This window comes from Tachypleus tridentatus, chromosome 1 (genome assembly GCF_004210375.1).
Source record: "Tachypleus tridentatus isolate NWPU-2018 chromosome 1, ASM421037v1, whole genome shotgun sequence".
In the NCBI taxonomy this organism is placed as follows: Eukaryota; Metazoa; Arthropoda; class Merostomata; order Xiphosura; family Limulidae; genus Tachypleus; species Tachypleus tridentatus.
In genome coordinates, this window is record NC_134825.1 from 113880624 (window position 1) to 113890133 (window position 9510).

Sequence of the window (9510 nt, forward strand, 5' to 3'; positions counted from 1 at the left end):
CACCGTTATCCCTGTGTCATTGGAGGGGGAGTAATACTGACTTAGGGGATTTCCAAATATTTCTGCCGTGAATTAAGAAATATATTAACAAATATAAACAATGTTTACCCTTTAGTTACCGTACTTAGAGCTACTTTAAGCAAATTGTTTTGTAAATAATTTATGTCGTGCTTACGTATAAAGCTCGGCATGGCCAGGTGGTTAGGGCGCTTAACTTGTAATCTGAGGGTCGTAGGTGCGAATCCCCATCATACCAAACATGTTCGTCCTTTCACCTGTGAGGACGGGCGTTATAATGTGATGGTCAATCCCACTATTTGTTGGTAAAACAGTAGCCCAAGAGATGGCGGTGGGTGGTGATGACTGGCTGCCTTCTCTCTTGTCTTACACTGCCAAATTAAGAATGGCTAGCACAGATAGCCCTCGAAAATTCCAAATAAACAAGTAAAGCATACTTATATAAAGAAAGATATATTGAAAAGTTACGTTTACAGGACACACCGTATATTATAAAAATACATATATACTTATCATTACAGCGAAATGTGTTTTAATTATCATATTCCAGTGGTAAAGTATTACCAACTTATCATGTCTTTCATATTTCGCCACAGTTAAAAAATATCGCGTAACGATCTGCTCTATTTACTATTACTAAAATGTCCCCTGTTGAGTCAGCGGTAAGTTAAAATCTGAGGTTTTATTCCCCGCGGTGGACACAGTCCAAAGTAGCTTTCCAATAAAAACATAACAAGAATAACAATGTACCAAACCTTTATCAAAACAAAAGAAGATCAAATCAGGCTAAGTCATAAAAGGGCATTTTTTTCCTAAAAAAATGAAACACTTGAAAGTTTTTTGTTTGTTCAGAAAGATTAACTGTGTTGTTCCCCGCTGGTATAGCGATAAGTGTATGGATTTACAACGCTAAAATCAGGGTTTCGATTCCTCTCGGTGGACTCAGCACATAGCCTGATGTAAGAAGAAAACAACTATTATGTTAAGTATCTATCGTTCTGTCTGATGTCACATCAGAATAAAATCATTTTTTGTTGAATTTTATGAATTCGAAAAGAACAAATAATAATTTTAATCCTAGAAAAGTGATTATGTCTTCCCGAAAGACAAAATCGAAACTCTGAACAAACAAATAAGTTATACGTTTTGAAAATGACGAAAGCGTACTATAGCATTGAGATATTGTGACCAGTCTCTCGCGTCAAACTTTGAAGGATATTTTGTTATTTGTTATAACTTGATTGATTTAAACATTTCTGAACCAACGGTTTACTTCATGACCAGCAAGACTTCGTTGGTTCAACAGTTGTGACTAATAAACCTGTTCCAGAACTATGTAAAGAAATAGTTTCTTCGAAGCCTACACCTAACCTTGTACATCGCTGTTCTACAAAGAAATAGTAGTTTATAATAATGAGCGGTTCGAAATGTGGCTTTACTCTGTTATTGTGACGTCGTAGTGCACTATAAAAGTGGACGGACGCTGTGATAGATCAACTGTTTCTCTGAGTTGTCCACAAAGTACCACAGCAATACCATGCTCGCTAAGGTAAGAAGCTAGTATATTACACACCTCCTAGAGAAACTAAGTTCGATCCCTGCTAACTACATAACACTAGCAATGTTACGTTTATATTAGCTTTATCATCGAAGACAATTTAAGTTTTAAGTATGATCACGAAATTGTGCTAAAATGACGTTCTAAAGTCGAAACAGTTTTATCTCGTAGCTGTTGAGTGTTGGGTATCTTAAACATAAAAAGGAATAATGAATCAGTTTTTAAACATTATATATATTATCTCGCTTCCCATCTTTAAAACACTTCTGTCACAAAACTACGTGAAAAGTAATATTTTATACTGTTGTTTAATTTTTAAAGGAAAACATCGCATTTTAATTTTTTTCAACGATCAATTATTTTTGTATCAGATATTCGTTCTCTGCGTTCTGGTGGCCGTAGCCTATGGGGGACTGATCCCCGCACATGGTTTGGCTGGTGGTTCTAGCATCATTTTACAGAGACAGGATGTAAGTAATGATTCAAAAAACAACATGTAAATATCAAGCTGAATTTCTCTGAATATTATTATAAAATTAAAATACTGATTATTAAGCCGACAGATGGAAGTGCGGTCACATTATACGCCATTTTTATTTATTTATTATTTTTAATTGATTTATCACATGAATTACTTTTAGTATTTATTACCTTTATTTTTATTCGTTTCGTAGTTATTTTTTTTAATTTAAAAGATCATAAAACAGAAAATATGCACTGTAAATTATGAATTACTTTGCCTAATATGAATTTCCCAACGTAATGAAAACTATAGTATGTTTATATACATATATATTATGTTTTAAACTTGAGAAATCTGTTCAAATTCTATTGATTCTTTGTAATTAGGATTTCGGAAACTACGCCTTCAACTACGACATTGTTGATCCGTTGGGAGCCACCAACGGCCGCTGGGAAGCCGGAGACGGCTATGGTAACAAACGCGGAGCCTACAGTCTGAACGACATCGATGGCCGTGCCCGTAGAGTCGAGTACGTCGCTGATGGTGCCGGTTTCCGTGCCGTTGTCAAGACCAATGAACCAGGCACCGCCGCCAGTGCACCTGCTGCTGCCGTAGTGGCTTCTAGCCAACCAGGAGTCGTTGCTCACGGACCTGCCGTCGTAAAAACCGTTGTAGCAGCCCCCGCCTACGGCTACGGCGTGCCTGCTTTCAAATATCACTAATTCATATTCAGTTCGAAATTAACATCTTAACTACTTGTTTGTTTCTATGGGAACGACTAACTTCTCGCCAACAAAGTGTTTAACTTTTTTTGATACTGTTACACATCTAACGACGTCATTTGCTTTCCGTTTTTTTTTAAAAAAATAGCTAACATGTTTACTGTTTGCTACGTTTGGTGCAGACACCAAAGAAATTATTTATTGTTCAGTTTATTGAACTTTGTGCTGCCCTCTACGTAAAATAAACAGCTGGTAAACCCGCGTACTCGATTATAAATGCTGATTTATCTTGGTATGTAGATTAGTGTATCGAAATAAATACATGGTTTGTTACATGTTTTATTGTCGTAATCTTGTTCTTTAAAACTCCTGAAAAAAACACAACATCTTTCACATCAAAAATCGACGACTGTGAAAAATAACATAAAAACATGGGTATGGTGACAGTTTTTGAATGATTTTTATAGTTTGTTTGTTTGGGAATTTCGCACAAAGCTACTCGAGGGCTATCTGTGCTAGCCGTCCCTAATTTAGCAGTGTAAGACTAGAGGGAAGGCAGCTAGTCATCACCACCCACCGCCAACTCTTGGGCTACTCTTTTACCACGAATAGATTTTTATAGAGCAATATGTTTAGAAGTAATTAGTTGAACCATGAGTTTTGGTCTGTATCGTAAGTTTAGAATCCGACTAAAACTTAAAAATGTGGTCATTTTAGAAAATTATTGTTATTGTTTAAATTATTATTTAAAAATTAATTCTATTATTTAAAAATAAATTTTATTATTTTTTTCATTATTACAAAATCCGTCACGCCTGAAGTGACCCAAAAATATAAGGAAAAATTGAAACGTCTGCAAGAGATAAATGATCAAGCTGTCAATACTGAAATAAAATATTCTGATATATGAATTTTAAGACTGGCGAAGTATAATGTTTTGATTTCTACGATTTTAATCACTTGCTAGGTAGATAATGTGAATAGTACAATAATCAGAATTATGTGTCAAGAAATGATGTTTCACGGACTTTCAGTTGACGTTTCAGTCTGAATTTATTAATCTTTATTGGTTTGTTTTGAATTTCGCGCAAAGCGACACAAGGGCTATCTGTGCTAGCCGTACCTAATTTAGCAATGTAAGACTGGAGGGAAGGCAGCTAGTCATAACCACCTACTGCCAACTCTTGAGCTACTCTTTTACAAAATAATAGTTGTGGAAGTGACCGTCATACGATAACACCCCCACGGCTGAAAGGACGAGCGCATTTGGTGTGATGGGATTTTGTACCCGCCACCTTCAAATTCCGAGTCAAGTGCCTTAACCACTTGGCTATGCTGGACCAATACGGACTGACACCAGTTTGAATGATTTATTTGTTCACTGTCAGTTCTCAACACCTGCACTGTATTGGTTCGTTACTTTTGGAAACACATGCAGGATTATGTAGTTATATTGAGCCGTATGTAACCTGGTTGTCAGCACACCAAATTGTGAACCTGAGAAATCTAGTTTGGAGTCCCGCACCACCTAAAACATGATCCTCTTTTTGGACCATGATATTTACAGAAGTAACGGTCAAATCTACACTCTTTAGTTGTACATAAGTACCACAAAAGTTGGCGGTGGGTGCTTTTGACGTCTGTCTAATTATCTGTTTATAACAAGAGCGCTGTGCAACTCCTTCAAAACACCACCACAGAGTCGCAAACAAAGTAAAATATTAAACAAATAAATACGTATTAAACTAATTTAAAATACATTTTTTTAAATTCGAAAACACGTTTAGTATGAAACAACTTACATTCCACTTGATAAGTCAACTAGTGATAAACATCACATCAGTGTACCCTATTCACTTTCCGTACCAAATTCTTAGAGAAAAAAAACACTCTTTTTCTTAGTTTTAGTCAATCCACGAAAACGTATATTTAACTTTTATTTTTTACTAGTTAAGTGGACAAAGCTAAGTCCCTGTATATGCTCATAATATTCGACTATTTTACTTTCAACGTTGTATGGTTAATGTGCTGCAAGGACTGAGGTTAAAACTGTTTTTTCACTTAAATACGTAAAGAAGCGCTGGTTAAATTTGTGCTTTCAAAATGTCATGTTTTAACATAACAGCAATCAAATTAATATCCATTTTATAGAGTGTTAAAACTTTCTTCCAACGTCAAAGCTAATATATTAGCGAGACAACATGGCTGAAATACATTTGTTATTAAACATTAGAATTAGGCCTAATACATTTTTAAACGTCTATTCCTAATCTAGTCTCTCAGCGATTTTCAAGAATTATAATAGTGTATGATAACAGTATTTATACCATACTGTATTTGTCATATCCATTATCAACGACAATAGAATTGTTATTATATTACATTTTCCCTTTAAGCATTTCCAAAGTCATCTACACTAGCCGTCCCTAATACTGAACTAATAAACTGAAGAAAATGCAAGTGGCCAACAACACCCATCGTCAACTCTTAGGTTACTACTGTTGGATAGAACAACTGGATTTGACACCTATTCTTATAGTACACCGATAACTCCAAAGTATGGTGTACGTTATAAAGAGTGATGGTAAAATTTCACTATTCCGATTAAATCAGCCCGAGACTTGAATGTGGGCTTTTTGACTGGCTGTTTTATTTACTGTCTATCACTTCTAAATTAGGAACGGCTAGCACAGGTATCCCTCAAGTAGTTTTGCGCGAAATCAAACATTTTTTTTTTTTCGATAATAGTTTGTGAATCTCAAACCACAGAGTTCATAGTTAGAAAAGGCTAAGCATTATTCAGATACCTAACACTTAATGTTTGGAAAATTAATTGCTTGTTTCGCATGCTGTTTATCTATTTCAAAATTCACGATTATTCCAAAGTTCGGACGGGACATTAAGTCTAAAACGCGTTGGTTTTGGTTTTTGTTTTCGCGTATATTTAAATGTAAATGCCTTTTTATTCGAAAACTTAAAAGTCACAATAAGCGCCAGTCCCACGCATTAGCACGAGAAGCGACATCTTGTATGGGCCTCACGATAATATGTTGAACATAACATTGGAAACTATAAAGCAATAATAAGCTTTATCTCTTACAAAAGTGCACAAAAAAAATGTGATCTTTAAACTTTGAAAGTAACTCTTCGGTACTTAATTTGAGCCGAACTTTTCTAACATTTTATTTTAAAATATATGCCTTCTTCGTCTTGAAATTTAATCCGGGATCTGTTATACGTCAGAAGAGTGTTTTAACAATTGAGCTAAAAGCCTAACTCACTAATACTTATTAATTAATTAATAAGTTATTTATTACATATCAAACTACTGGTTTAAAAATTATCACACCTTTTAAGCAATCATTTTACTACAAAGTATTTCATTGTCTAATTTTTCAAGGGAGACATTGACCGTACTTTCCAAATGTATTTTAATATTGGACGTTAATAAATTTGTTTCTCATATGGAACGGAGACTGGAATGTAGGTAGCGTTGTAGAAAGTTACGCCGGAATATATTTTATAAAGTTAACCCTAACTATAAATAAACTCGAAAAGTGTTACGAAAACAATTTCGAGTTGTCTTGGTAGTTTTATTTGCATATTTATAGCATCATTCCATTCTGTCTCACACGTTACTTAACTTGGTCCTTCCAAATTTGGTCTGGTTTTGGAAAATCTCAGTTTATAAGGTTTATTAATTTTCCTTTGAATTGTCGTTTTCTTACTTAACAGCGTGGATAAAAACAGTATTTTCAAACGTGTAAGTGAACCCGCCTCTTTACACGTTTGGGGGTCATTCTTGAAACGAAAGATAGTAATTACATAACTTAAGTTTTGCTCTGATATTCTGTAATTTGTTCGAAAATGGTGCAAGCCCGAACTCGTTTTTCAATCCAAAGGCCACACTCATACGATATTTATATAAACTTTATTACATAAATACAAACTGTACAAAAACACAAACCCGCAGTTTTAGAGACAGCTAAAACTTCAAGCTTTCAATAATAATTAAAAAAAGGCCTAGGAAAAATATTTAACTAGAATGAGAAACCATCTGGTGAAAGTGAGAAGAAAGATAAGCAAGGCTGTTAAAGAATTCGAACATTAGTATGTTGTTAAGACGGAATACGATTTGACCAAACGATTACCGTGAGCGTTTAATTAAAGAAAACAAAACAATATAACGTTTAATGATATTTGAACAATCCGGCACCGTAAAATCCACCAGCATAAGCTGGGACGCCATAGGCACCAGCAGCAAAGTGAGACTTCACGACAGCAGGTCCGTGAGCAACGACTCCTGGTTGGCTAGAAGCCACTACGGCAGCAGCAGGTGCACTGGCGGCGGTGCCTGGTTCATTGGTCTTGACAACGGCACGGAAACCGGCACCATCAGCGACGTACTCGACTCTACGGGCTCGGCCATCGATGTCAGTCAGACTGTAAGCTCCGCGTTTGTTACCATAGCCGTCTCCGGCTTCCCAGCGGCCGTTGGTGGCTCCCAAACTGTTTACAATGTCGTAGTTAAAGGCGTAGTTTCCAAAATCCTGACAAAAATACAGATGCAAATATGGTTTACTATAGAACTTAATCATCTTCTTGAAACCCAAACTTATACAAACATTATTAACTCTAGAAGTAGCAACATCACTGGGAATAATAGTTAAACATATAATAATAATTTTTAATAATTTCTTCCTTAAGTTGTAATTGGATAACCGTTGACAATATTTTTGCACGAGATTATTCGTAAGTTTTGGTAGACTAAATGATTAATTTCTGTGACAACAATATTCCGAGATTTTTACGTGTCTCAGTTTTCATGATCGCTGTAAAACGTATTCACAAATAATTTATATGTTATGAGATATCAATTTAAAAGGTAGCAGAACTGATGATATTATTATCTGAATGAGTGCTTTTTTAATAACGTACAAAAAAGTAAAACAAAAACTAAAACTCACGTCCTGTCTGCGAGAACTGACACTAGAGCCACCTGCCAAACCGTGGTACAGTCCACCATGAGCGACGGCCACTAGGGCGCAGAGAACAGCAATCTGACAATAGAATTGGTAATAATTAAGAAATTTTTTTAGTAGATTGAAACCATGTAAACACTGAATTACACTTTCTTAAATATCTTACGGATTAAAGACAAAAATTTCCTGAAAGAAAGTCGTGTTAACTATTTTGCTTTATCGAAGGATGTGATATATTTTAATATATATATTCATAGAATTGCACATGAAAGCCATAATTTCATTGTTTTTGTTTGTTTTTTAACAGGTTTTCTAATTATTTGTACACTAATTAGTTGTGGATCCATGGTTTTAGTTGGAGAGTCTTTAAGAAGCAGTACAAAACAAGTTTCGTCAATATTGCAATGAATATCTAATTCTTACTGAGATCCCAATATAATCATTCACTTGGTGGACCCCACCGGTAACTAAAGATGTAAAAACAAGTTAATAATTTCGGTTAAAAACGATCACAGATATAATAATCTTTGAAAACAATTTTCAAGTAAAGACTAAGTCTTCAGTATAATGAAATTATTACTAATAATAAGATAATTATTCAAAACATTTGAAAGTAGACATATTTTTGGAGGTAAGAGTTACCTTAGCAATCATTGTTCTGCGGTTCACTTTGTGATCAATTTGGACCAAATGTTGATCTCTCTTGGTTTTCGTTCACTTTTATAGTTCACTATGACGTCACTATGACCCCGTAAAGGCGGCGCTAAGTTTTTTAATTCAGTGTAGGGAACCACCGAAATAAACACAAGGTCAACATTCCATCCAGCCCATGTTGAGCATGCGAGGTGCCCAGAAAAAAAAAAACAAGGCTATTTTTTACTCAATATTCATATGGATAAAGTTGACATTCTTTGGATTTCTGTAAAGACAATAACAATACTTGTTAAGGATCACATTCCACGGATTTCAGGGCAGACAATAATCACACGGTTTTCTTTTTACTTCGTATAGTGGGCTCACGAGCTAGAAAGCCTAACGGTTTTATGGTTTTCACAGAGGTCGATATGGTGACACAAAAACAAAATCTGTGGAGTTGGTACCGATGCTGTGGGTGGAGTAATCATTTTTCATGTAAGGGCCAATCTAATATCCAAACTACAGCTATAGAGCGCTTCTAGTAAGTAACCTAGTTTACGTATCATAAAAGAAGTCTTCCGTGATCGTAAGGTAATGTAACCTGATAAGATGTGATATATAAGCTGAATATCTTCAAATTAAAACTACAGACTCGTAAGTATACAGAATATTTTGAATAAAGTTCCCTAAAAAGACAGTGTCACCCATTTTAAAGTTTGGAATCGATTGACTCACGAATTTCTAGGCTGCTAAAGTCAAATGTTAAACTTAACTGACAGAGAAGTTCAAAGACAAAGTCTGTGTACGAGTGTGAGGACCTTTATTTCTACATAAACAGTTTAATTGATTTATATGTAAGTCAACGTCTGTCTTGCAAAAATCAAAAGACTGCAGATTTTTTAGACTATTTAGAATACTAGGGTCATTATTTGATCCTCCACTCTCTTAGCTGTATTACGTAATTACCAGTAGGCCTAAGTGACAAATACAGACGACAATTAAAGAAAACCATTCTGGGATATTACGTGTGCAAAATATCTTCATAGCTGTGTCTGCGTATATTACCGTGTCGTACCGGTAAAACTGTTTTTCTGCAGAGCAATGAGTTAGGCCCGCTAACTGGAGGTTTTC

At 35.1% G+C, this 9510-nt stretch overlaps 2 protein-coding genes across 2 annotated transcripts; one reads left to right on the top strand and one right to left on the bottom strand.

Annotated features, from left to right (window-relative positions):
• Positions 1-1410: 1410 nt before the first annotated feature.
• LOC143258623 (adult-specific rigid cuticular protein 15.7-like) lies at positions 1411-3096 on the top strand. Its single transcript, XM_076517847.1, has 3 exons — positions 1411-1567; positions 1948-2046; positions 2426-3096. The coding sequence occupies exons 1-3, from the start codon at positions 1556-1558 to the stop codon at positions 2759-2761; spliced, it is 447 nt and encodes a 148-aa protein (XP_076373962.1). The 5' UTR covers positions 1411-1555; the 3' UTR covers positions 2762-3096.
• Positions 3097-6675: 3579 nt separating this feature from the next.
• LOC143258626 (adult-specific rigid cuticular protein 15.7-like) lies at positions 6676-8543 on the bottom strand. The gene is made up of 3 exons (XM_076517857.1): positions 8386-8543; positions 7729-7821; positions 6676-7311 (listed from the first exon to the last, which is right to left on the bottom strand). The coding sequence occupies exons 1-3, from the start codon at positions 8395-8397 to the stop codon at positions 6952-6954; spliced, it is 465 nt and encodes a 154-aa protein (XP_076373972.1). The 5' UTR covers positions 8398-8543; the 3' UTR covers positions 6676-6951.
• Between the last annotated feature and the right edge of the window lie 967 nt (positions 8544-9510).

Bases quoted from the DNA above. Each gene is read 5' to 3' on its own strand.
- LOC143258623 (XM_076517847.1), top strand. The intron at 2,047-2,425 runs GTAAGTAATGAT...CTTTGTAATTAG, and splicing joins TCATTTTACAGAGACAGGAT to GATTTCGGAAACTACGCCTT.
- LOC143258626 (XM_076517857.1), bottom strand. The intron at 7,312-7,728 runs GTGAGTTTTAGT...TATTTTTGTCAG, and splicing joins TCAGTTCTCGCAGACAGGAC to GATTTTGGAAACTACGCCTT.